Here is a 27,182-nt window from a genome sequence, read left to right as displayed (position 1 = left end):
CATGTCCCCACATCCCCATGTCCCCACATCCCCATATCTCTACATCCCTTTGTCCCCACATCCCCATGTCCCTATGTCCCCATATCCCTATATCCCCACATCCCCACGTGCCCGTGGTGCCCACACTGCTACCCTGAGCACATGCAGCTCGGCTTTGCCCAACAGGCAGCCAAGGCTGGGGGCTCCTGGGGCACATGTGCTGGTCCCCAGGGCACACACAGGTGTTGGCACCTGGGCCCTGTGTGTTCAGCAGGCCCCTGGGTCATGTCTGGGGGCGGTTTGGGCACAAGAGGATCCTCAGCTATAAGCAGGGGTGGCTGTGGAAGAGTTGAGGGCATCTTGGTGCCCACTTCTCTCTGCCACCTTCCTGGCAGGTAAGTGCAGAACCCCGAGGGTCTTCCCTGACATGGATGCAGTTTGTCACCATCCCAGGTCACCACCACCGTCTGTCCAGAGGGTCACAGGGTTCCCCAGACCGTGACAGGGATGCCCCATGGCCGGGGGCTGCCCCAGCCTGTCCTGCCCGGGGGGCTGGGCCTTCACATGCCCAGGGCTGGCTAGGGAGCTGCTCCTTGTCCCTGCTGTGTCGCACGGCGGTGACACTGCTGCCCCAGGCAGGTCACAGCTCCACTGAGGTGGGCACGGGTGAGGCTGGCACTGGAGAGAGCTTCCCAGAGGGGTCCGGACCCGGCTTTGTCCCTTGTCCTCTCTGCATTCCCCAAGGACTGGAGGGATTCATCTCCGACGCCACTGCCATCAGTGCCGCCAGTGCCACCTGTGCCACCACACATGAGCCCCGGGCTCCCTCTCGTGGCATCTCTCCCGTCTCATGGGGTAACCGAGGAGCCACCGGGACCGAGGAGCCACCGGAGGAGTGGCACCGACTAGGGGGCTCGGAGCCCTGGGGACTGGAGAGATGGGGCGGGAGGGAAGGGGAAGGGGAGAGTGTCCCGGCGCTGTGCGGGGAGTCGGCAGGTGGCAGCAGCGACCTTCGGCAGCGCCGGTCCGCGAGTGGCACCGGGCACGGACCTGCATCGCTGCACCTTGCCAGCCCACCCCTGCGTTCACACAGCACCCACTGCACCCCCTGCACACTGCCAGCTTGGTACCCAGCACCCCTGCTCCCAGACAGCACCCACTGCACCCCCTGCACACTGCCAGCTTGGTACCCAGCACCCCCGCTCCCAGACAGCACCCACTGCACCCCCTGCACACTGCCAGCTTGGTGCCCAGCATCCCTGCACCTCCTGTACCCAGGCAGCCTGACACCCAGCACTGCAGATCTGGGGGCAGTGATCTCTTGGGGAGCAGCAGTATCAGGGTCCCTCAGATCTGCCAGCATCCCTCTGTCCCACCCCAGGGCTGGGCACACCTCACCTTGGGGACCACAGAAGAATCCTCACACCACATCCATCTCCCTCACAAGCTGCACAAGAGGCATCCCAGGTCAAAAAGGGTCCCTTGCAATGGCCTTGCCCCCATGGCATTGATTTGGAGATGGTTTTCCATGTCATGGGGACATGGTCCTGGTCTTCATCTCCTCCCAGAGCCCAACACAGAATGTTTAGGGTGAGGTGGAAGGGACCAGGGGCTGGGTGCAAGGAGAGGGACAGCTGGTGGCCTCCCAGGTGTCCATCTGGTGATGCAGAGGGAAGCAGAGCAAGCCTGGGTGTGTAATTAGAGCTGGGACTTAATTGGCAAACTGGGGATGCTCAGTGGGAGTTGTGTGACTTGAATAGTCATGTGCTGGTGTGGACTGGGGGGTGGAGGAGGCTCCACACCACACAGGGAGCCCAGAGGGGAACTGGGGGGGCAGGACACCCAGAAGGAGTTTGTCTGGTGGAAGGAAAGCAGAGGGGACAGGGAAGGAGCAAGCACAGTGTGGCCCACCCTGTGCACCTGGGACAGGTGGGATCCCCCAGAAGGGACCTCAGTGCAGTGTCACTGTCCCTAGGAATCAGACATCCTGGGGTTGGAAAAGAGCAAAATTTTGGCCTTTGTGTGGGAAGGAGAGAAAGAAACCCCAGAGAATTAGTGTTAGATGTGTTCAGCCTCTGGAAAAACACCAGAGCACAACAAAAACCCTCTTGTGGGGTGCCTGGGAAGGCAGTGGGGTGACAGGGATCAGTCCTCTCACATCTGCCACAAAAAACCTGGGGCACAGCACTGGCCACCACACATCCTGGGGCCCAGTCTTGGCTCTCTGATGGGATCCAGCCCAGGCAGCACCTTCGTGGGTCTGGTTGAGCTGCAGGGAGTTATGATTTGATTTGTGACAACCACTCCACTTCATAGCTGCTGGGGGATTTGGGGCTCCCATTACAGAGGCAGCACATCCCCAGCTTTGTATTTCTGCTGGCAGCTGCTGCTGCTTCCTCTGTGCCTGCCTCAGAGCCAGGGGCTCTGGTCCTGCTCTGGGTGTGCAGCCCATGGAGGGAACCCCAGCAGGAGCCCAGAGCCTGGCAGGTTCCACTGCTCAGCCTCATCCTCCGGTGAAGGAAGGTCCAGAGAAAGCAGAAGCCCAACCTGTGGCCACCCCTGCATGGCTGTGCCCAAATCCCAGCTCCACCAGCTGGGATGACCCAGCCCAGCCATGTTGCAGATGAACTTGGAGTGGGCACCAAGCTCATCACTGGCTGCTCAGGAGAGGGGCTGAGCCCTCCACCCCCAGCACCATCCTGGGGCTCCTGCTCCTCCCCTGAACCTTCTCCAGAGCTGGAGTGATGAAATTTTAATCTGCTGCCAGGCAGGAGATGAAGAGGAGGCACCGCAGGAGCTCCCCTGGGAAGCAGCTGGCTGCAACCGGGCACCCTGGCACTGCCATGGGCTGGGCACGGGCATGGCCCTGGCACCACCACAGTGCTGATGCCACACAGGGAATTGTCCTTGTCTCAGGCTGAGGAAAGGGAGGGGTGGAATGGTGCAGGGCTGGGGTTTGGCAGTACAGGGCTGTCTGCTGGCTCTGGTGGAGGGGTTTGGAGTCTCTCTTGGATGATTCTCTTCCCTGGGAAGGGTCTTTGGTTCCTGGGAAGACACTGAGAGCTCCGGGGGGGATCTTCTGTCTGTGAGGGAACCACTCAGCTGTGACCCACAAGCACAGCCATGGTCTGTGCATGGCCAGGGTGTCCCAAGAACCACTGCAGGGGGCCTGGAAAGGGAAGGTGGCAGAGGCTGCCAGTGCTGAGCCCCTCACACCAATTCCCTCCCCACTTTGTCCAGCACGGCTCTGATGGTGCAGGGCAAAGAGAAGCTCCCAGTCCATAATCCAAACCACAGGGATCAGGCTGGGTGTAAGCAAGAGGACCCCAGTGGTGCTGCTGGGAGCCCACAGGCCTCTCCACTCCCCCTGGCAGGAGAAGCAAACAAATATCCAGGTCAGACAGACAGCAAGGGATTCTGACCAGACCCACAGCCTGGCTGGGTGCTCCTAGCCAGACCCCTCCATGCACACTGGGACCTGCAGTCCCTGCCCATTGGCACCCCGGGGCCACCACAACGGGACCCTGGCAGGGGCAGGACCCCCATTTCTGGTGGGGTTGGCAGAGGTTTCAGTGGTCAGAGCAAGGTCCTCTCATCTAGCACCACACGGGTTGGCAGCTGGTCGCTGAACCGGGGAAACAGCTTCTGCCCCCTCCAGCCGGGCACCACAGCCCGGAGTGCTGCCAGCTCCACTACTGGGGGCACGGCCAGTGCCAGCAGCTCAGCAGCTCCTCTCATCCCCATCACCTCCCGGTTTAGAGCTCGGGGGCTCTCGGGGGCTGAGCGAAACCCCGCGGTAAAATGTCACGGGGGATTGGTCACGGGTGGGAGTTCATCTCTTTCCCCTGCTGTCCCGGGGGGGCGGAAGGGGGGGATCGGTGGGGAGCAGCATTCCCCCGCCCACCCGGGAGGGCTGGACCGGCGATGTGCCGGGAGGGGCGGGACGGGAAAACCGAGGTAGGTAACGGAGCCGGGCTGGGCTGGGGGGCCCGAGCCACCCCCGTCCTGCCGCCCCCGGGACCGGGGGAGGGACCGGAGCGGGGCTGCCCGGCTCTGCAGCGGGCGGAGCCGGGGCTCGGCGGGGCTGCGCCTGCCCCCGCCTCCCGCTCGAACCCAGCCGTACCGTACCGAACCGAGCCGTACCGGGCGCTCCCGGTCTGTGCTGAGCCCAGTTGAGCCGTGCGGAGCCGTGTCGAGGCCAGCCACACCGGGCGGCTCCGGGCGGTACCGGGCGGTACCGGGGCCAGTACCGGGCCCCGGCGCTCTCCGCGGTGCTGAACGGAGCCGCCGCGCCCGCAGGACGCGCCGCCGGCGGGGGCCCGGCTCGGCCCGGCCCGGCCCGGCCCGGAGCGGCTCGGCCCGGCGCGGCGGCGGGGGATGGAGCCCTTCCTCGGTTGTACCGGTGCCGCGCTCCTGCTCTGCTTCAGCTACGCCGGTCTGCGCCCGGTGGAGGCAGGTAAGGGCCGCCGGGCCCCGGGGAGAGGCTGCCCCGGGGTGCTGGAGGGGGGGATTCTGCGTGGGGAGTCCCCTGGTCATCACGGGTGGGAGTAAAGGGGGAAGCGAGGACCGGGCAGGGGATGGGGTCTGGGGGCATCGCCGGTCGGGACTTGGGTTGGGAACTTCGGACACGCAGCCCGGGGGCACCAGTTTGGGGAAGCATTGAGGTCTGGTCCCAGAGGCAGTCCCTCGGGAAGGAGGCTCGTAGCGACCTGCGGGGGGGGGAACGGGGGTCTGGGGACAGCACACTGAGACCCTCGCCCAGCACCGGGCACGAGGAAGGCAAAGGCTCTGCTGCCCCTGTGCCGCAGCCTCTGCTCATGTCAGACTGGAACAGAGGTGGCAAAACCACTTTGGCTCTGCCAACGCCATGGCACATGAGCTTTGGCTATCCCCCTCCCTGACTCGTGCTCACCCCCTGGCTGACCAGAGCCCAGCCAGGCACTGCCAGAATTGGGGAGCTCCACTGTCCCGAGGAACCCCAAGCCCTGGGGCACAGAGCAGCCCCTGCCCCTTCGAGCTGAGCAGCATCTCTGAAGCAGGGCGGGGGGGATCCTTTGGCAGGGTGAGCCAGCTCCCCATGAGCCAGCTCACGTTTTGGAGGGACCAGGACATGCTCAGGTCCACTCAGCTGAGCCAAACCTTCACCTGAGCGCCCTGCGCATGGGTGCCACATCTTGGTGCGGGTGGCTGCCCTCCAGGAGCCATCCCAGCAGGCAGCACCAGCCTGAGCCAGACGCTCGGTGCAGTCGGCCCAGGGCTTGTCTCCAGCCCTGACTGGCTGCAAGACGTCGGTGGAACAGCTGCTTTGATCTGCAAAACGCTGATTGCCAGGATATCTCACATTCCAGGAGGCTGGGGGGTGACTTTTAAGGATGTAGAGATCCAGGGAGTGGGAAATTCCTGAGCCCGAGGAGTTACTGGAGTTACATTTGCCCTGGTCCTGCCTGCGCCGGGGCTGCAGCCACCCCCCGAATGCTTTCAGCTCCATCACGTGTCCGCGGCCGGCCGTCGGCACCTCTGAAGTTGCTGTTTCCACAACTGCCAGACCCTGGGGAGATTAATGAAACATTCCCAAGAGGAGGGAGCCGAGGGGGGAACACCACAGCACAGCGGAGGCAGCTGCAGTTCCAGCAGCCCTCCTGATTTTTGGTAAACTAGGCCACTTCCCTGCTCCTCCTTATCCTTGAATCACCTCAGCCAGCCAGGAGAGTAAACATGGAGTTGTGTCCCTGCCCAGCACTGCTCCTGTCTTACCAGGCAGTCTTTGTGTGCTGGAAGGTGCCTGTGCCACGTTAAGAGCCTGGCATCTTGGTAAACACAGAGAGCAGCCCTGCCCTGTGGTCACAGCGTGTGGTGGGGAGGCAGGAGGCTTGGTCCTGGGCTCTGAGGAAGCTTCATGACCTTGGTGCTGTGCCACACAGCCCTCTGCCTCCTCTGGCCCTGCTCCCTTTTGCCAAGGGCTGTGCTGAGCTCCCCCTGCACCCTGGTGAGGCAGCAAAGTTGTGATGCTCTGGTGTTTCAGAGAGGAAAAAGGGGAATGAGGGCACAGAATGATCTTCCCAAGGTCAAACTGAAGGAGCAGCAGATTCACCACCAGCTCTGTGGCCCCAGCTCTACCTGACCATGTGGCCAGGAGGCCACCAAGGTGTGCAAGCCAGGAGTCACTGGAAAAGAGCATGAAGAGAAAATCATCCCCAGCAGGGTCAGGCAGGGATGGAGGCTCAGTGGTTCCTCCTCTCTGGACCCTGAGCTCATGGGAGGGGGTTTAAAGTAATGCTTAAAGTCAAAGCTGCTGTCCCCAGGCTGGTGCCAGCTCCCCCTGTGCTGCTGCAGTGGCTGAGGGTGGTGACTGAGCAGCACCCAGGGCAGGCCCTGCTCTGGCAGGAGGGTTTGGTCAGTCAGGACCATTTTTTTTTTTTTTTGGCAAGGTGATGCCAAGGTGAGCAGGAAGGGGAAGCAGGACTGGGAGGCTGAGGCAGCTGAGAAATAACCTCTACATCCACACTCTGGTAGCCCCCAGCATCCCACCAGTGCCATGTGGGCAAAGCCATTGACTCACCTACTGCTGCCTGCTCAAGAGGGTCCCTGGGACAGCATTGGAGGTGGCTGGCAGCTCAGAAAGGCAATTTCATTTTGCTCCAACCCCTGCTCTGGCACTGGGCTGCTCCATCCTGCCCAGCCTGCGTGGCCTGAGCTGCCAGCAGCCCCCTCCTCATTAGGCAGAGCTAATGAAGCAGGAGGTGAGCAGTGCTGGGCTCGTTGTCTGCTGTTAAGGGCTGTAGGAGCAGCAGGATGGTGCTGAGTAACTGTGATGAAAGACCCCAAAATAGGCCACGGTCCCTGCACCTTGTTAGGGCAAACAGCATCCCTGTGAGGTGTCTGCTTGTAGAGCAACTCAAGTCAGGTTTATTTCTGTGAGATGAAGGGGGAAGGGGACACAGTGTGCAGGAGGAGGTAGAACTTCACCCTCCAGCACTGATCTGGGCCCATCCAGCTCTCAGCCTTCACAGGACCTGGACTGGCCTCCAATCCACAGAGCCCTTTAACAGCTCCTCCACCTCTGCTGCCCAAAAAGGGGCCAGACCCACTTGGCTGGAGTCTGGTCACCGCTCAGCTTCAAAGAATGTTCTCAGCCCCTGAGCCACACTGCCAACCAGGCTGCTCTGCCTCTGCTGAGGTGGATCTCCATCCTCACATCCTCCCCAGGCAGCCCCAGCAGCTGCAGGCTGGGGAAGGAGAGCAACACAGAGGTGACAGCCAGACTGCAGATGCTGTTCCTCAGCCCACATCTTGCTGGGCAGTGTCACCTCCTTCTCTGAGCCAGGGGAGCTGAGCTCAGCCACGGTCTGGCAGGATCCAACCCTGCACTGGGCTTGGCAGGGACGAGAAAGCAGTGAAGGGTCTGGCAGCTGTTTGGAGCCATCAGAGGGACCTGCTGCAGCCCCTTCCTGCCTCACAGAGGCCATGGAGATTCCTGGGCAGCTGGTGGATGGCGTAAGCACTTTATTGATTTCTGCATCCAGTGTGGGAGAGATTTAATTGAAATATGGAGGTTTCTAACCTCAGTGTCAGCCTCTCAGCAGGGATGGAGCTGTGCAAAGCAGATGAAGTTGTGCCATCCTCTTCCAAAGGCTGTTTCCTGCTGGGAACAATGGGGATCCCTCCCAGATGGGGACACATTGACCATGGACACCATGGCAGGGTCCAAAAGCAGCTCTCATGGAGTGATGCCCTGAACTTGGTCTCATTCTCTGGGTTTTTATTGTTAAATAAACCCTTCCTGCTTTATAGAGCACCCAGAGGCCAAATGAAGGCCCTGACTCCAGTATAAGTCAGTGAGAAGCAGAAATGTGTAGAGCAGCAAAGCATAAAAATCTTTATGTGTGCACTAAAAACCAGAGTGCTGGACATGGAGCAAAGCTGGGCTGGGATCAGGCAGCAGATTCCCAGGAGAGGGCTGGATACTGGTGTCCAGGGCTTCAGGGCTTCCTCACTCCTCTGCTCCTGACAGATTTCACTCTCATTTCTCTGGTATGACAGAGGGGTGGGCTGAGGAGGGCTAGAAAAGCCCACGGCACACATCTGCCCCTGGACATGAGGATCCTGGGTAAAACATGGCCAGGATTGGGGCACTGAGGCCTTGAGCAGCTTGGGCTAGTGGGAGCTGTCCCTGCCCATGGCAGGGGGTTGGAACTGGATGATCTTGAAGGTCCCTTCCAAACCATTCTATGATTCCATGACCCTGCTCGTGGTTGGGTTGCAACCCAGGTCATGGCTTGGTGAGACCCAGGTGAATCCTGCCCAGCTTTGGTACTGAGTCTCCAGGGCTTGGCAGCTGGGGATGTTTTCCAAAGCAGAAATAACCTTTCCTTCTGCCCCACAGAATTCCCAGGGGCTGGGCTGGAGAGAGTGAGCATCTCTATGCTGCCTGACAAAGCTCCATCCTCCATCCTTGACAGCATTTCCATCCTTGACAGCATCTCCATCCCCACGTTCAGGCACCCACCCCCTGGGGACTCAGCGATAGGGCCGAGAGTGGGGGGCTGGGGGTGGGGAGGAGGAGGAGGAGGCTCTCCTATTAATATCCCTTTTGTACAGGGGAGTGGGCGGTCAGCAGGAAGTAATTGCCTCTTTCTCAGCCTGAGGAACCACCAGTTGGTCTTTGTGCTCTTTTGAATGGCCGAGAGCCGAGCACACAGCCCTGCTCGGCGGGATGGGACGGGGCCGGCAGCGCCGAGCCCTGCTCCCTCCTCCCACTCCCCTGCGGGCTCCCTTCATTAGAGCACTCTCAGGGGGGGGCAGTGACGTGCCAGCCCTTCCTCCACACCCCAGAAAGCTGCCAAGCAATTATAGCCACTGAAGGGAGCCATGCTGGCAGAGCAAAGAAAGGCTCCAGCAGGCAGCGAGAGGCAGCTCTTTGTGTCCCCACGCTCGGGGAGTGGGCAGCAGTGCTCCATGGAGGACATCACACAGGACCTTACGTGGGGGTGCTCCTTCCCCTTGCAGGTCACGTCCTCCCGGCTCCTGCACCCTCGTGGAGGGATGCAGGGCAGGAATAAAGAGCTGCTAGGCTTTAAGGCTGCCGTTGGCTGCTTCCCGCGGGAGAGGGCAGGAAGCTCGCAGGTGGATGGTGCTGAAGGAGCTGCTTCGGAGCCTGGGCAGGAGCTCTGCTTGCTGGACCATGTCCTGGGGCTTCTAAAGCATCTGAGCCCTTCACAGCAGGAAAGGAGCTGCTTGTGGGAGAGGAGCTAACTGAACTGGAAAGTGTAGGCGCTGCAGCATAGCCTTAGCCATGTAGGAAGCAACTGGATTTCACCCCAGGCACTTCCAAGTGGTTTGGGTTGCCAGGGCAGCTGAATTCAGAAGGAGAAGGTTTGGGGCTAGGCTGAGTCCCTTGGCTGGCTCTGACCCCCCAGCCCCACTGTAGGAGCTGATGGCAGAAGGTGCAAATCCAGAGTGGCTTCCAAAGGGAGACACAACCATAAGGAGAAAGACCTTAGCAGAGCAACCAGGAGCTCTGAGCAGCTCCCACTGATGTCTCTGTGGCCAAGGCACATCCCTGATCCCTGAAGTGTCTCAGACACCTCCTCTGTCACCTCACCAACCTCACAGGTGACAGCAGCAGTGGGATGGAGACAAACCTGTGCCTCTCTCTTCTCCCACCCCACCCTATCCACCCCCCAGCTCTGATGGGGAAGCCACCAGAAGGAGCAGGAGGGTGGTTTCCTCTCCCTTGTGCCAGCAGCTGCTGTGTTGACAATGACAAGCCAGGGAGGAACCAGCTCAAAGCTGTGAAGTGTGGGCTGAGTTGTTGATGTTGTGGGTTTTTTCCTCTCTCTCCCTCAAATAAAAGTCCATTAATAATCAGCAAAGCATTTAATGAGCAGCTAGAAGGAGTTCTCAGCGTTAAGAGGGGATTAAGAGTAATCTTCGTTGCTCTTGCTCCTCACTCTGCCCAGGCAGCTCTGACTGGCTCTGCCAGAAAGGTCCAAGGTGGGCTGGAGTGTGGTGGGGCTGGGACACACAGCCCTGGGGGCTGCAGGATTAGGACTCAGCTGAGGAAGGCTCTCTGTGGGCAGGAAAGAAGCCAAGGGCTCAGCAGGTTCAGATTTCAAGCAGCCATTCACATGTAAAAATCCTGGTTTCAGCTCATCAGAGCCTCCCCTGCACCAGGGGGCTGCAGCTTCTGCTGCCATGAGACTGAGAGCATCTCTTGAGCCAAGCACAGAGCTCTGGCCAGGCAGATCCTCTGCCAGGTTGTGATGTGGGATCTGCTCAGCCAGAAACCTCATGTGGGTCCTGCAGAGCCCAGCCAGGGGATGTGCTGTGTCTGGAGGAAATGTCTATGAGAAAGGTTTGCTGCACAGCATGTTCCCTGCTCTCACCTGCTCTCACCATCCCACCCTTTCCCCCTCTCCCAGAGGTGAAAAAACAGTTGAGGGCCAGGTCCAGAGAGTGGTGGATAAAGTGGTGGATAATGGAATTAGATCCAGGTGGTTGAATCCCCATCCCTGGAGGTGGTTCAGAGAGGCAGAGATGTGGTGCTGAGGGCCAGGGTTTAGCCCCAGCCTTGGTAGAGTTAGAGACTGGTTGGACTCAGTGATCTTAAAGGGTTTGCCAAGCTTGATTCTGCCAGCAGCCTCCCTGGCTGCCACAAGCACAGAAGTAGAGTTTCCAGGAGCTGTGTGTGACTCCAAAAGGAAGCCAACACTGGGACCTGGCACTTCAAGGCCCTCCTAGAGATGCTGACCCCCTGGAGCCAGCCAGGAAACAGAAACTGCCATCTTCCACAGCTTACCTCAGCCAGGCTGGCACCACAAAGAGCCACAACTGGCCCAGGGAGCCCAAAGTGCTGTGGAATACCTTGGATTTTAGAAATGCTCCTCACAAAACATCCCAGTGGATTAAAATTGTGCTTCCAAAGCATCCACTCCAAGCTGGGAGCAGGAAACTAATTTTCCTGGCTTTGTGTTTCTGGATCTCCAAGCTTAATCCTCTTCTCCTATCCCTTTGATAGGGGTTGGACACCACTGAGGAACATGCAGCTGCCTCTAAGCTGTGGTAGAGAAAGGCTCTGCTGCCCCAGATTTCACTCTGGGCTCTGCTGACTTTGTCCACTCCACCTCTCTCTCAGGTGCCACTAGGAAGGCTGTTTGCTGGAGGGCTCTGGACCATCCCCACCAGCTGATCTCTCCCCTGCCAACACTCCCAGTCCTGCTTTGCAGGCTCCAAGCCCTGGGCTGCAGCTTTGCTGAGTGCTTCCCTTTTGCTTTGTAGCCCTCCACCCTCTTTCCCCACTCCCCAGAGAGTCTGGGTTTTGTTAGTATTTTTGCTCTTGCCCAGCTCTGCCAGGTCTTCCCAACTCCCCCATGGAGGAACCTCAGCCACTTTTTCTGCTCTCCCTCTCTCAAGGTCACAGCTTTCAAAGGGGACTTTCAAAGTGTGGTGTGCTCCACATTCCCTTTGCCCAGCCTGAAGCTTTTTCCTGGCCCTCTGCTCCCTGGTCCTGTAGGGTGAATTCATCTCTTTTCCAAAGGCCTAAGCTGGATAAATCAGTGGTAGATCCTTAAAAAAAAAATAAAAAATCAAGTATGGAGATCCTAAAAATACCCAAGCAAGACACCCAGCCCTGCCAGGACTGAGCTGTGCAGCTGTACCCTGAGAAGGGCGAAGTGCCTGGCTGCAGCTGGGGACTGTTTTGTCTCCCATCCCTCAGCCCTGTCCTGTCCTCCCTGTGTTCTAGCAGATTCATCAGGCATGACTCACAGACCTTCCCTGATGCATTCCCATCTGCTGACTGCCCCTTCCTAAAATTAGCCCCCACTCTGCCTTGCCACACAGCTCCAGTGGTGGGGGGGAAGGTGAGGAGCTGCAGAGCCATGGCCCTTCCCTGTGCCAGAGCAGGCAGCTGAGTCCTGAAGGTGATGGTGTCCAGGCTGAGGAGGATGATCTCCTCTGCTCAGTTTGTCCTTGGCCCTGCAGTGGAGAGTGAGGATGAGAAATGTTTCTGCTCTCTGGGAGCTGGAGATCACTGCTCCATCCCACAAAGGCCAGCCCTGGAGAGATGAGGTCAACACCAACCTGGTCACCTTCTCCAGGGAGGAATGACACCTCCCACTGGGACATCCTGGAGCCCAGCACTGCTTGAACCTCATCACCTTCTCCAGGGAGGAATGACACCTCCCACTGGGACATCCTGGAGCCCAGCACTGCTTGAACCTCATCACCTTCTCCAGGGAGGAATGACACCTCCCACTGGGACATCCTGGAGCCCAGCACTGCTTGAACCTCATCACCTTCTCCAGGGAGGAATGACACCTCCCACTGGGACATCCTGGAGCCCAGCACTGCTTGCTGCTGCTCCTCCTTCTAAAGTCCCAAATCCCTCAGAACTTAGCCATGCAGCTTTTGGCTCTCTGAAGGGCTCCACCAGAATCAGTTTGGGTCCCAACAGCTTGTCCAGACCTCCTGTTCCTCCAGGTCCCACTGGTGGGTTTGGGTCTCCCACCTGTTAGAAGGGGAAGCTCTGGGTGCTGTTTGAGAAGGAGAGAAAGGATTAAGGTCACCACTCTGCTCAGCACTGACCTTCAGCTGGGGAATTCCATGCTCCTGTTATTTTCTGCATTCCCAGGGGGAACATTCACTGGGAGTGAGGTCAGTTGTTAGGAGACACTGACACTACAGGCAGAATATTTTCAGCCACATCCAGGCAGCTGGGAGTGACTGCAACCCCAACGAGTGTCACTGGAGACCTGCACACATGCATCCTGCTGAGCTCAGCCCCAGCCCCAGCCCTAGACCCAGCCCCAGCCCCAGCCCATGGCCAGTGTCATGCAGTGGTTACAAAGGCACCAAAGTTGTGTTCTGTCAGGAAAAAACAAACGACTCCTCCTCACCCTGCTGACCTCCAGGGGGTAGCCCAAGCCCTAAGAGTCTCCTTTAGCATTTACTGCCTATGGCTTCAGCGTACAAGCTGCAGATTGTGAATTCAGTTTGAGCAGAGGAGAGGCCACAGGAGGTCCGACCTGCTGCAGGGAGCACTGGGAGGACTGTGCCAAGCCCACGAGGTGAAACCTTTCCCACTGGGATGCCAGGAAGGGCTTTGCACTGTGCAGCTTCCATTGGGAAGCAGCTTCCAGTGAGGGTGTGCAGGAGAGCAGCTCCATCAGAGCCCAGCACTCATTGGCAAGGCTGCATGGATCCATCCTGCAGCTGGAAACTCAGCTGGGCTCTGGAGCTGGGAATAATCCCAGGGCTTGGGACTGCTGCTTTCCTGGGCCTGCCCTTTTCACATGACGATGGTCCCTGGGTGCTGCTGCAGCCTCTTCTGCCCTGGTAGCTGTAAGGGGATGGTTGCTGGATGCCCTCTGACCATCTGAGGGCCCAGCCCATCAGCCACAGAAAGGGTGTGAAAGATTTTGTGTCAAACTAGCAGGGGAAAGCCAAAGAAACATTCCCCATGTGTCAAACCTCGGGAGTGCTCCTCGAACCCTTCTGCTTTCATCCTTCCCAGGCAGATTTTGCATTTCCTCCCAGCTGTCACTGTCAGACCATGACAGGAAACAACAGAGAGAATGTGGCACATGGCTGGGAGGGCTGAGATGAATGAGCTGCTCAGGGGTCTGCTGGCTTGGCCCAAGCAGCTCTTCCCAAGGGTGACTTATTTCCCACAGGTCTAACCCAGCTCATGTTCCAGCAGAGATCTCCTCCAGCCTCACTGGTTCTTCACAGTGAGGGAGGTGAAATACTGCAGCAGGTTGCCCAGAGGTGTGGTTGAGGCTCCATCCCTGCAGACATTCAAAGCTGATGTGGCCCTGAGCCATCTGCTCTAGCTGGAGGTGTCCCTGCTGCCTGCAGAGGCAGAGAGACCTTTGAGGCTCCCTTCAACCCTGGGCGTTCTCCACGGGGAACCTGCACTTTCCAAGTCCCACATCCAGAACCACACACAGGGAGGACCTGGAGCAATGTCCTCTCCCACTCCTTCCCTCGCTCTCTCTCCTGCCCATGGCTGTGGTGTGCCCCTGTAAAGGCTCTGCTCTCCCTCCCTGCAGACAGCCCTTCGGCTCCAGTCAATGTCACAGTCAAACACCTGAAAGCCAACTCAGCTGTTGTCACTTGGGACGTGCTGGAGGACGAAGTTGTCATTGGATTTGCCATTTCCCAACAGGTATGGTGCCTCCAGTCACCTGCTCTTGGTCATGATCACCTTCACCCCAGCTCCTCTCAGTTTCCAAGCCCTCTGGCTGTGGTCTCAGCTCCTCCCTCCTCGCCCTGTCCCTCGCGGTCCGGGAGGGGACTTGGCTCCCTGCCCCCCTCGCAGCGGTGCCTCCTGTGCTGCCAGCTGCAGAGAGGGAAAGAGTTCAGTGGCCTCCACCTCCAGGGTGGACAGGGCAGAAAGCAATGGCCTTAGGTGACAGCAGGGCTCCTGGGGGGGCCTCTCCCCCACTCTGTGCTCTCCTCTCTCGGCTTCCAGAAGAAGGACGTGCGGATGCTGCGCTTCATCCAGGAGGTGAACACCACCACCCGCTCCTGTGCCCTCTGGGACCTAGAGGAGGACACTGAGTACATTGTGCATGTCCAGTCCATCAGCATCCAAGGCCAGAGCCCTGCCAGTGAGCCAGTCCTCTTCAAGACCCCCAGGGAAGCTGAGAAACTAGCCTCTAAAAATAAAGGCAAGTGTGGGTGAGTTCCTCTGTGGCCCCTGGGGACACCCAGGCAGCGGCAGGGTCCTGCAGAGAGGACAGCAGCAGTGCAAGGAGAGGAGCTGGGTGAAAGGCAGGTAGGGCTGAGTGGTCTCTCACAGCCTCCTGTGGACAGGTGGGGATGCCCTGGGTGTGCCCAGCAGACAAGGCTGATGAGTGCACAGAGCCATGGGGAGATGCTGCCCAAGGCAGGCTGGTTGTGCATTTCTCCTCTTTCAGGTGAGGTTTAACAGGCAAAAAGTGAGGAGGAGGAGGAGGAGGAAAAGGAAGAGAAGGTTTCCAGCCTGGGAGTTGTGTGTCCAGCAGCTGTGCAAGTGGAGAATAATGTCAGGGGAAATCCTTGAGCACCCTGTGAGCTCAGCAACACCTGGCTGGTCCTGGGCACACCAGCACTGTGCTCACAGGGCACTCGGGAGGGCATTCCCTGAGCCTCCTGTGCTTGGATTCCAGGACAGCAGGGGGGGAAAAACTACCCAGAGGCTCCCACTTGGCTTACATTGCAAATAACTCTGCCAAACCACAGAGGGATGAGGTTGGAAGGAACCTCTTGAGATGACCTAGCCCAAACCCCTGCTCAAGCAGGGTCAGCTAGAGCAGGTTGTCCCAGGATTGTGTCCAGTTGGGTTTGGAATATCTCCATGGAGCAAACCAGGCACTTCCTCACTAGCAAATCCTTCACTGCTTCCTCTGAAGCCAAACCAGGCTGATGAAGGTTTTCTGACAGCAAGAATCTGCTACCAAAAGTCCCTGGGAGCCTGGGAGGTGTGGGGTATGGAGGGTCACTGCCTGCCTGCTGAGGAGCTGGCCTGGTGCTGGGCCTTGTGGCTGTGGTTCCTGGGATGTTCTGAGTTCTTGGCTCTGTCAGCTAAACTGATTTGGTGTCTGGAAGCACTGAGCTGCTGTTCAGCTGAAAGCAGGAAGAGGAGCACTGCTCCCCTCCCCAGGGGCCTGCACTGTGATCTCCTTAGTGCTTTGAAGCCAAGGAGCCAAGCTGTGCCCTGCAAAAGGGCTCAACTCCTCCCCAAATCCCAGGGCTCCACCGACAAATATCTCAGCAGGCTCCACACTCTGGAGCTGGGAGAAGAACTGCTGCAGCATGCAGAGCTTTGTGACAGGAGCAGACAGCACCAAGGGAGCCCAGAGCCTGAGCAGAGAGGGGCCAGGGAACCTGCACTGAGCACATGGAGCTCAGTCTGAGCAGAGTCACCATGGGGCCAGGGAACCTGCACTGAGCACATGGAGCTCAGTCTGAGCAGAGAGAGTCACCATGGGGCCAGGGAACCTGCACTGAGCACATGGAGCTCAGTCTGAGCAGAGAGAGTCACCATGGGGCCAGGGAACCTGCACTGAGCACATGGAGCTCAGTCTGAGCAGAGTCACCATGGGGCCAGGGAACCTGCACTGAGCACATGGAGCTCAGTCTGAGCAGAGAGAGTCACCATGGGGCCAGGGAACCTGCACTGAGCACATGGAGCTCAGTCTGAGCAGAGTCACCATGGGGCCAGGGAACCTGCACTGAGCACATGGAGCTCAGAGCCTGAGCAGAGTCACCATGGGGCCAGGGAACCTGCACTGAGCACATGGAGCTCCTCTGGGGAAGCTGCCCCTCGACCCCACCTCACTGCTCCTCCCTCACCCCATCTCCTGGGGGTTGTTTGGGGCAGCTGCTGCAGGGCAGTTCAGAGAGCTCTCTGATGCTACCTGAGAGGAGGTTGGAGGCAGGTGGGAGTTGGTGTCTTTAATATCAGGTGATAGAAGGAGAGGCAATGGCCTGAAGTGGTGCCAGGGGAGGTTTAGGTTGGAGATCAGGAACAATTTTTCTTTGCTGCAAGAGTGGTCAGGGGTTGGAAGAGACTGCCCAGGGAGGTGGTGGAGTCCCCATCCCTGGGGGGGTTCAAGAAACCTGTGGCACTTGGGGCTGTGGTTTGGGGGCAGTGGTGGGGTTGGGTTGATGGCTGGACTGGATCATCTTGGAGAGCTTTTTCCATCCCAAAGCAGTCTGTGACTCTAGGATGGGTGAGGACTGGGTGGCTCTGCTTGGAGCCAAGTGGTGCAGGGTGAGCTGGGCAGTTGGGCTTTCATGCTCTCTCTTTGCCCCTGTGCAGATGAGGTGACAATGAAGGAGATGGAGAAGAAAAACCAACAGCTGAGGGCAGGGGAAGTCCTCATCATCGTGGTGGTGCTGTTCATGTGGGCAGGTCAGTGCTGGCTGCCTGGCCAAGGCTGCAGACATCCCTGGGGCCTGCTGCCTTGCTTGGTTTGTGTGCTGAATGGTGCAAGAGCTGCAAGGGAAGCCTTCCTCCCCCAGGAGCACTGCACGTTATGCTGCATGTACTCCACAGCTGCCTGAGAGGAGGAGGGAGCCAGGTGGGGGTTGGGCTCTTCTCCCAGGGAACAAGGGACAGGACAAAGGGAAATGGCTTCAAGTTGTGCCAAGGGAGGTTTAGGTTGGATGTGAGGAACAATTCCTGCCCCAAAAGGGTTGTCAAGCCCTGCACCAGGTTGCCATGCTCCAAATACTTAGTTCAGGTTTGGGCCTCTCACTTCAAGGACATTGAGGTGATGGAGAGGGTCCAGAGAAGGACAGTGAAGCTGGGGAAGGGTCTGGAGAACAGGGCTGGGGAGGAGCAGCTGAGGGAGCTGGGGGTGTTTGGTCTGGAGAAAAGGCTGAGGGGAGAGCTTCTGGCTCTCTACAGCTCCCTGAAAGGAGGCTGGAGCCAGGTGGGGGTTGGGCTCTGCTCCCAAGGAACAAGTGATAGGACAAGAGGGAATGGCCTCAAGTTGCAGCAGGGGAGGTTTAGGTTGGACATCAGAAGAAAATTCTTCCCTGGAAGGGTTCTCAAAGCCTGGCCCAGGCTGCTCAGGGAGGTGTTTGAATCCCCATCCTTGGAGGGGTTTCAGAGAGGCAGAGATGTGGTGCTGAGGGCCATGGCTTTGCCCCAGATTTGGTAGAGTTAGGGAATGGTTGGACTCAATGACCTGAAAGGGCTTTGCCAACCAGAGCTGCTCTTCTAAGGTTCTATCCTAAAGGGTTCTTTGGAGCCACACTCTTGGCAATCTTTTGAAATCCCACCTAGTCCTCCTTGCACCTTGCAGCCTCTGATCCTTTTCATCTGAGCAGAGCCTCTGCTGTAAGATGGCTTTGACCACCCTGCTCTAGTGGGAGGTGTCCCTGCCCACAGCAGGGGGTTGGAACTGGATGAGCTTTAAGGTCCCTTCCAACCCAACCCATTCTGGAATCTCTCATCCCAGTCAAACCACCTTGAACCCACCACAACCACACTGAGTGGCTGAGGGCTTGGACAACTCCTTTCACTGCTGAGCCTCACACTGTCCTCAAAAGCTGCTGGTGGGCTGCAACCTGTGCTGCTGCAAACTGCAACAGCCCTCAGCTGGCAGGAGTGACACCAGGTCACTCCAGCAGAAGATTGTGGCCCATCTAGACCAGACTGTGCTGAGGTGAGACACCTCCAGGCAGAGATGGGAGAGGGAAACCAATCACTGCTCTGAGATCTGACACAGCAGAGGGGGGCTGGGAGGATTAACTGTGTCCTGTGCAGCTCTGCGAGGCTCCTCACAACCTGAATCCAGGTGACACAACCTGAATCCAGGTGACACAGCATCAGAGCCACGTGGAAGAGTTTCTCTGCCCTGGAAAGTCCTGAGTTTCCCATCTGTTATTTGCATTTCCAGGGGGAGCAGGCAGCAAATTATTGCTGCAGATGAGAATCAAAACGCAAACTGAAAACTAAATGAAAAGCTTCCCAAGGCTCTTTCCAGCATTTTCTGTCAAGTTTCAGTGGTGCACATTCACATTTCCATGCCCTGCCTGTAAACACAATCCTGGGTAAGAACTGCATGAAGGAGTGAACAGCTGATTCACCTCCTGCTGGAGTTTAATCTCCAACTCAGAACAAAGACTTTGCTAATACCACAACTTCCCTTCTAGACAGATGACTTACATTTGAAAAGGAAAAAGTGGGTGGGGGAAAGGAGGGGAAACAAAAACCCTCTCTGCAAAACCCTCTCCCTAGCTCTTCACCTGACCTGAACCCAGGAGGATGTGTCAGCAAATGCAACCTGGAACCAGTCTGTGCCCAGAGCTCTGAGCCAGGAGGAGCCTCAAGTTCTTGTGTTGCCTTTCTGATACTGTTGAGAGCATTTTGCTGCCCCAGAGCTCTGAACCAGGAGGAGCCTCAAGTTCTTGTGTTGCCTGATGCTGTTCAGAGCATTTCTCTGCCCTAGAGCTCTGACCCAAGAGGAGCCTCAAGCTCTTGTACTGCCTTTCTGATACTGTTGAGAGCATTTTGCTGCCCCAGAACTCTGAACCAGGAGGAGCCTCAAGTTCTTGTGTTGCCTGATGCTGTTCAGAGCATTTCTCTGCCCTAGAGCTCTGAGCCAGGAGGAGCCTCAAGCTCTTGTACTGCCTTTCTGATACTGTTGAGAGCATTTTGCTGCCCCAGAACTCTGAACCAGGAGGAGCCTCAAGTTCTTGTGTTGCCTTTCTGATACTGTTGAGAGCATTTTGCTGCCCCAGAACTCTGAACCAGGAGGAGCCTCAAGTTCTTGTGCTGCCTGATGCTGTTCAGAGCATTTCTCTGCCCCAGAGCTCTGACCCAAGAGGAGCCTCAAGTTCTTGTGCTGCCTTTCTGAGCATTTTGCTTCCCCATGCCTCAGGTTCATCATCAGGCAGCAGAGGAGGTGTGAGTGTGGCAGATGTGAAGCAGCTCTCCTAGGGTCAGCCATTTGTTCAGATATGCAGGAAAGGATTTGGCCTCCTGTCTTTAGCAGTAGCACCCAGGGGCAGCTGCCACACCACCACCTCTCTCTATCCAGCAGTTGGTGATGCTCTGGTGGAAGTTCCACACGTGTTTGGCTGCTAGGGGAGCTGGAATTTCTTTCAGGCAGGCAGAAGGAGCATCTGCCTGCCTCTACTTAAACCTCCATCTTTGCAATCTGCAGGCAGGGAAGTAATTTGGTCACAAAGTCACACACAAAAGCTTCCTTGAAAGACATTTGCAGTCTTCCTACGTGCCATGGCTGCCCCTGCTTTTTTCTCCTCCTGTGCCTGCCTGTGTGGGAGGAAATTTCCACTGGCAGCCTCTGCTGCCGTCACTGTTGCATATTTGCAGATGTTGTCCTGCTGCTGCTCAGAGGACCCTGGCTCCTAGCACACATGGGCAGGTATGGGACCTGCCTTTCCTCTGCCAGCTCCAGCTCTTCCCCTTCACCCCACAGGAGGAAGAGCATTTTCACTCAGCAGCAATTTCTGCATCCAAAGCAGTGTGACCAGCAGGACAGGGAGGGGATTCTGCCCCTCTGCCCTGCTCTGCTGAGACCCCACCTGCAGCACTGCCTCCTGTTCTGGTGCCCCCAGCAGAAGAGGGACATGGAGCTGCTGGAGTGGGTCCAGAGGAGGCCACCAAGATGATCAGAGGGCTGGAGAAGCTGCCCTATGGGGACAGCCTGGGAGAGCTGGGGCTGTTCAGCCTGGAGAAGGCTCCAGGGAGACCTCAGGGCAGCCTTCCAGGAGCTGAAGGGACTCCAGGAGAGCTGGGGAGGGACTTTTGACAAGGACTGGGAGTGACAGGAGGAGAGGGAATGGATTGAAGCTGGAGCAGGGGAGATTGAGACTGGAGATGAGGAAGAAATTCTTTGCAGTGAGGGTGCTGAGACACTGGCACAGGTTGCCCAGGGAGGCTGTGGATGTTCCCTCCCTGGAGGTGTTCAAGGCCAGGCTGGATGAGGCCTTGAGCAACCTGGGCTGGTGGAAGGTATCCTGCCCATGGCAGGGGGGCTGGAACTGGCTGAGCTTTAAGGTCCATTCCAACCCATTCCATGAATCCATGACTTCCAGCAGCTCCTGTGGCTGCAAAGCAAAGATCCCATTCAACCACTGGGAGAGGGGGGGGGAGGCTACCCTAACGTAGGGCTTAAAACACTTGTGCCAATTAATGAGAGAGAAGTTGGCATGTAATTAACCTTCTGTCTTTTTGGCCAGCCAGCTTAGGATGGGAGCAGGCACCGAGAGGCAGGGAGCCAGAGGGCTGAGTAGCTGTGGCAGAAAATGATCTTAGGAGGAATGCTGCAAGCTGCAGAGATTCCCTCTCAGAAGGGCACAAAGCTGGCAAGCAGAGGGAACCTCTGATCTCTGCAGGCTCCAGGAGGGGGCTGAGCTCCTTTGTGTGATCACTAAAGGCTTTTTTCCTGTCAGGGGTGATCGCCCTGTTCTGCAGGCAGTACGACATCATCAAAGACAATGAACCCAACAACAGCAAGGAGAAAGCCAAGAGCGCCTCGGAGAACAGCACCCCCGAGCACCAGAGCGGAGGCCTCCTCCGCAGCAAGGTGAGCTGCCGGGCACAGGGAACAGGGCAGGCACTCAGCACCCAGCCGGCGATCAGCCCTCAATAACCCCCAGCCTCTGCTGAACAGCCTCAGCCCTGCCTCCTCCCTGCGGCTGGGGTGCTGAAAGGAGAGGAGGTGAGACTCCGGCACTGGCTGCCCAGGCAGGCTGTGGATGCTTCCTCCCTGCAGGCGTTCAAGGTCAGGCTGGATGAGGCCCTGAGCAACCTGGGCTGGTGGGAGGTGTCCCTGCCCCCTGAGAGCCCCCAAAACTGAGCAGCTGGCCCTCAGCCCAGGGCACCAGCACTCTGCACTCAGACCCGATGTGGTTTTTCCTCTCTCCAGCAATTTATTTCTTCCCTTCCTTCCCCCCTCTCTCCCTTCCTTCCTTCCTCCCTCCCTCTTTCCATTCTTCTTCTTTCCCGCCCTCCCCTCCCTTCCTCCTTCCCTTCCTTCGTCCTTTCCTGCCTCCCTCTTTCCCTCCCTTCCTCCTTCCCTCCTTTCCTCCCTCCCTCTTTCCCTCCCTTCCATCCCTTTCTCCTTCCCTCTTTCCCTCCCTTCCATCCCTTTCTCCTTCCCTCCTTCCCTCCCTTCCATCCCTTTCTCCTTCCCTCCTTCCCTCCCTTCCATCCCTTTCTCCTTCCCTCCTTTCCTCCTCTCCTCCTTCCCCCCCTTTCCCTCCCTTTCTCCTTCCCTCCCTTCCTCCCTCCCTCTCTTTCCCACCCTTCCCTCCCTCTTTCCCACCCTTCCCTCCCTTTCTCCTTCCCTCCTTTCCTCCTCTTCTTCCCCCCTTCCCTCCCTCCTCCTTCTTTCCCACCCTTCCCTCCCTTCCTCCTTCCCTTCCTTCCTTTCTTCCCTTTCTCCTTCCCTTCCTTCCTCCTTCCCTTCCTTCCTCCTCTCCTCCCTTTCTTCTTCCCTCCCTTCCTCCTCTCCTCCCTTTCTCCTTCCCTCCCTTCCTCCTCTCCTCCCCTCCCTTCCTCTTTTTCTCCCTCCCTTCCTCTTTTTCTCCCTCCCTTCCTCTTTTTCTCCCTTCCCTTCCTCTTTTTCTCCCTCCCTCCCTCTTTCCCTCCCTTCCTCCTTCTTTTTTCCCTTCCAGTATCCAAAAAACAAGCCCTCAGTGAACATCATCGAGGCATGACAGCTGATGGATGGACTCCATTCCTCACTCTCCCTCTCTGCCTCCAAGCCTTGATGATGAGGGAGGTGAAATATTTGCTGGAGCCATTTGGAAAGAGACTTAGTGCTTGTCACTTGCTGGCATCCACCTCCTCCTCTGTGCTCTGCAAAACATCTGGCCAGAAAGAAAAAAAAAAAAAAACCAACAACAAACAAACCCCCCCCCCCCCAAACCCTGCAAGACTCCCCTGAAACCCAAACCAACCAAAGGAGGATGGAAAAGCAGCAGTGAGGTGACTGCTGCTGGTGATCCCAGCCTGGCCTCATGAATCACCTGGGCTGGAGCAACTTCTCACCTCCTCCTCCTCCTCCTCACCCTCACACTCCATCTTCTGGAACTGTTTTGGAGGTGTAGGAGGTTTTGTTGTGTCTTTATTGCATCTCACTGTCACCACACCCTGACAGTTATTAATGTGGCATCAGTCACTGTCACTCCTCTCCCTCCCAGCAAAGCAAAGGAGGGAAGCTCAGCACAGGCACCACCAGCAAGCAGCTGCAGGCTGCTCCCAGCTTGCTCTGTTCCATCCATGTGTGTCGTGTAACAAGGCTTGCAGGTGGCTTTTTACACCACCACAACCACCCAACCAAGACAAAGAGGCAGCCCCCAGCTTCCATTCCCACTCTGAGAACTTCCCTGGTCGTTCTCCAGCTGGCCTGCAGCACATCCTCACTGTTGCTCTCTCTCCTGTCTCACACTTGGTGCTCTTCACCTCAGCTCATCAGGGGCACACCAGCCACTGAGGCACAGACCCACGTGAGGAGGACACCAGAAGTTGTTATTTAGCTTCCAGGATCATCCCAACTGTTTTCTTCATGCTAGTTTCACAGCTGGGCCTGAGTCCACCACCATGTGTGATTAAAAAGGTCCAGCAAAATGTAGCCAGGCAGCAAAAAAAAAAAAAAAAAAAAAAAAAAAAAAGAGGAAAAAAACATAAGAGGAAAAAAAAAAAACCTTCCTGATACTGGTTGCTATGCAAGGTCTCCAGTGGCAAGAGCTACTTAGTGGGAAGGTTCTTGCCCAAGAGACCTTTCCTTGAGGGCTGAAGTTCTTCAATTGATTCCTTAGGTAGGGTTCCTGGGGGAAGGTCTGGTTCAGGTCCTGTCTGCACTGGTTTTGTGATGCTGGACTAGCAGGAATCTGCTGGAGGCACTCCTCCAGCAGCAGGACAGACAGGAGCTGGGGTTCTCCTCTCTTCCTGAGGGGCTGATGTCTCCAGGCTGCCAGCATCCTCCCTGGCATTGCTGGTGCTCTGGAAGCTGGCAGATGCCCAGTCCAGCAGGTGGAGAAGGTTTACTCTTTGGAGCCTGCCATGGGGGAAGGTCTGCATTTAGTTAACTGCTCCACAAGACCACTCCATATGCACTAGGGGATGAGGCAAGATCCTACCTGTTCCATCACAGACCAAGAGAGGTTGGCCTGAGGAGGGTTTGAGTCTTGTTACAACCAACCAGGAGGGCCTGGATTCAAAGTCCCTGCAAAGAAAACAGGCTGGTAGTAAGAGAGAGCTCAGCCACTTCTCCTCTCCCACTGTCACCAGCCCTCCCCCACAGCTGATGTGGGAGAAAGGCACCAGGAGGGCTGCTTGCAGGTGTGGTGGTGAAGAAGCACCCAGCACCCTTGTGCTGGCTGCAGAAGGCAGGCCAACCTCAGAGGTTTCTTCAGTGGATCCCTTGCCAAAACACACTCCTCCATCACCAAGAGGGAGAGGTCAGCACCCCCGGTACAGACAGAGCAATAAACATTTTATAATGTACAATAAAAGACTGAAGGCATTGACTGTGTCCTTGGGAGCTTGAATTCAGCAGGGCTGCATCCTCCCCTGCCTGCAGCAGCACACAGATGGCAACACAGGGCAGACTTGGCATGCCCCAGGGACTACTGCAGGAGAGGCTTCCTCAAAGTGTGGCTGCAGAGCATCCCAGAATGGCTCAGGTCAGAAGGGACCTCAGAGATCATCTACTCCAACCCCCCTGCCACAGGCAGGGACAGCTCTCAGCTAGACTTGGCTGCTGAAGGCCTCATCCAGCCTGGCCCTGAACACCTCCAGGGAGGACTCTCTCTGGGCAGTCTCTTCCAGAGTCTCACCACCCTCCTACTGAAGAACTTCTTCCTCAGCTCCAGTCTAACCCTGCTCAGCCTCAGCTTCAAACCATTCCCCCTTGGCCTGTCTCTAGACACCCTGATGAAAAGTCTCTCTGCAGCCTTCCTGTAGGATCCCTTCAGGTACTGGCAGGCAGCTCTAAGGTCCCCTTGGGGGTCTTCTCTCCTCCAAGCTGAACAAGCCCAGCTCCCTCAGCCTGTCCTCATAGCAGAGGATAGAAACCAGGAAGGTTCAGCAGAACTCTCTGGCTGCAAAGCAGGGGGAGGGGGGAGAAAAAAGAAAGCCCTGCAGCATAACTAGCCCCAGAGCCATACTAGCAAGATTCTCCAGGCATGTCTGTTATCTCCTGACAAAGAAATGTCCCTGGGAATCCACACCCCTAGGGAAGGGAGACTTAGGACAGATGGTCCAGCATGTGCAAAGTGATAAGGGAGATGCCCTCTCCTAATCCTAGAGCAGCCAGCCAAGCCAGCAGCCCTCAGAAGCCTGCTAGTGAGGAAACCCAGCCTGGTCACTTGGCAGGTCTGGGGGCTGTGTGCCTTGTATTGAAATGCAGTTGTCCCTGGGGAGCTCAGACCCTTTAGCACAGCAACTGTTGGTCCCCAGAGACAGGTTCAGACTGTTCCTTTCCTAGCAGCCCAAGTGCTGGCTCCTTGTTTGGTAGGAAAGGATTAAACTGTGAAGTGTTGGCGTTGGAGCAGAGTTAATTCCTCACACCCTGGTGTGGGCAGGAGCTAAAGGGGTTGCTTAGCATCATGGGCCAGGACTGCAGGCTGCCAGAGCAAGGTAATGGTGCCACCAGTGAGCAGAAACAAATGCAGGCTGGCAGCAGCTCAGCTCAGCAGAGAGAGGCTGCAGGCTCCCCCATTCAAGTCATTCTCTGAAAGGAAATGCTTTCAGCAGCTCAGGATTGCTCTGAGAAGTTCTCAGTTCAGGAAAAACTGTTTCCCATTATAGGAAAAGTGACTTAAGCTCCTACCTTCCCCAGGGCCATAAACATCCAAGTGTGAATGCTGGCTGACAGCTAGCTGAAAGGGAGCCAGGCAGTGCCCAGGTGGCCAAGAAGGCCACTAGCAGCCCAGCCTGGAGCAGCAATGGTGTGGCCAGCAGGAGCAGGGCAGGGATTGTCCCCCTGTGCTCAGCACTGGGGAGGCCACACCTCAAATACTGGCTTCAGGTTTGGGCCACTCACTCCAAAAAGGACATTGAGGTGCTGCAGTGGGTCCAGAGAGGGCAGGGAAGCTGGGGAAGGGTCTGGTGAGGAGCAACTGAGGGACCTGGAGAAAAGGCAGCTGAGAGGAGACCTTTTGGCTCTCTACAACTCCCTGGAAGGAGGCTGGAGCCAGACCAGAGTTGGTCTCTTCTCCCAAGGAACAAGTGACAGGATGAGAGGAGATGGCCTGAAGTCGAACCAAAGCAGGTTTAGGTTGGACAGCAGAAGAAACTTCTTCACTGAAAAGGGAAGCAGGCAAGCAGGGGGCTGACATGCCAGGGAGCCCTGCAAGAACTGCCCCACATGGATGTGAAAAGCAAAGGGGAGCAGCCCTCCAGCACTGCAGCCTCACCCCCTTGACTTCCAAGAAGAGCTGAGCTGAGCTGAGCAGAGCCTAGGGGCAGGAGAAGGAGCTGCAAACAGAAGCCTCTGCCAGCACAGGCTGCAGTGTTTAAAGTTAAGCACCACTTGCCTCCAGCCTCTCAAGCACTGTAATGTTATGCCTACAAGTACAATTCAGCCAAGAGATTCCTCCCCCACGACTTGAGTAAAGTGGAGCTGCAGGAGGTGGTGTGGAGCAAACAATCCTGCACAGCACGTCCTTGCAACTCACAACACAGCACCGTGGGCTCCCCCTCCCCACCTCCCCTCCCTGCCACAAGCAGTGCCACAAGCTCTGTTCTGCTGCTCCTCGGAGGGGGGGGAAAAAAAAAAACACCACCCAAGGAGAACAGGAGGCAGCTGATTCCCTGACACTTCAATAGCATCAGGGGAGGGAACACCTACACGACATGGAAGTGTTAGTATCAGCTCAGCTGGTAATGACTCCGGGGAGGAGATAAAAATGGGGAGGAACAGGCTGCTGGTGCCAGAATTTGCCAAAGAGATGAAAGGGGACAAGGCTCAGCAGGGGATGTCCCAGCTGCACATCCATTCTGCTGCTCCAAAGGTGGGGAGCTGATGGGCTGAGGGGGCACACTCTGCTTCCCAAAGGGGGCACACTCTGCTTCCAAGGGGGCACACTCTGCTTCCCAAAGGAGCACACCCTGCTTCCCAAGGGGGCACACTCTGCTTCCCAAAGGGGCACACTCTGCTTCCCAAGGGGGCACACTCTGCTTCCCAAAGGGGCACACTCTGCTTCCCAAGGGGCACACTCTGCTTCCCAAAGGGGGCACACTCTGCTTCCCAAAGGAGCACACTCTGCTTCCCAAAGGGGCACACTCTGCTTCCCAAAGGAGCACACTCTGCTTCCCAAAGGGGCACACTCTGCTTCCCAAGGGGGCACACTCTGCTTCCCAAAGGAGCACACTCTGCTTCCCAAGGGGGCACACTCTGCTTCCCAAAGGGGCACACTCTGCTTCCCAAAGGAGCACACCCTGCTTCCCAAGGGGGCACACTCTGCTTCCCAAAGGGGCACACTCTGCTTCCCAAGGGGGCACACTCTGCTTCCCAAAGGGGCACACTCTGCTTCCCAAAGGAGCACACTCTGCTTCCCAAGGGGGCACACTCTGCTTCCCAAAGGGGCACACTCTGCATCCCCAGGGAGCACACTCTGCTTCCCAAAGGGGCACACTCTGCTTCCCAAAGGGGCACACTCTGCATCCCCAGGGAGCACACTCTGCTTCCCAAAGGGGGCACACTCTGCTTCCCAAAGGGCACACTCTG

At 57.3% G+C, this 27,182-nt stretch overlaps 1 protein-coding gene across 1 annotated transcript; it reads left to right on the top strand.

Annotated features, from left to right (window-relative positions):
• The first annotated feature begins 4,356 nt into the window (after positions 1-4,356).
• Positions 4,357-22,164, top strand: FNDC5 (fibronectin type III domain containing 5). The gene is made up of 6 exons (XM_054395436.1): positions 4,357-4,435; positions 14,031-14,146; positions 14,453-14,651; positions 16,787-16,879; positions 20,896-21,029; positions 22,123-22,164. Exons 1-6 carry the CDS (start codon positions 4,357-4,359, stop codon positions 22,162-22,164), a joined length of 663 nt encoding a protein of 220 aa, XP_054251411.1.
• The last annotated feature ends 5,018 nt before the right edge of the window (positions 22,165-27,182 follow it).

Source organism: Indicator indicator, chromosome 33 (assembly GCF_027791375.1).
Source record: "Indicator indicator isolate 239-I01 chromosome 33, UM_Iind_1.1, whole genome shotgun sequence".
NCBI lineage: Eukaryota > Metazoa > Chordata > Aves > Piciformes > Indicatoridae > Indicator > Indicator indicator.
Note: the sequence above shows the minus strand (reverse complement) of the source record. Positions and strands in the feature narration are given on the sequence as shown.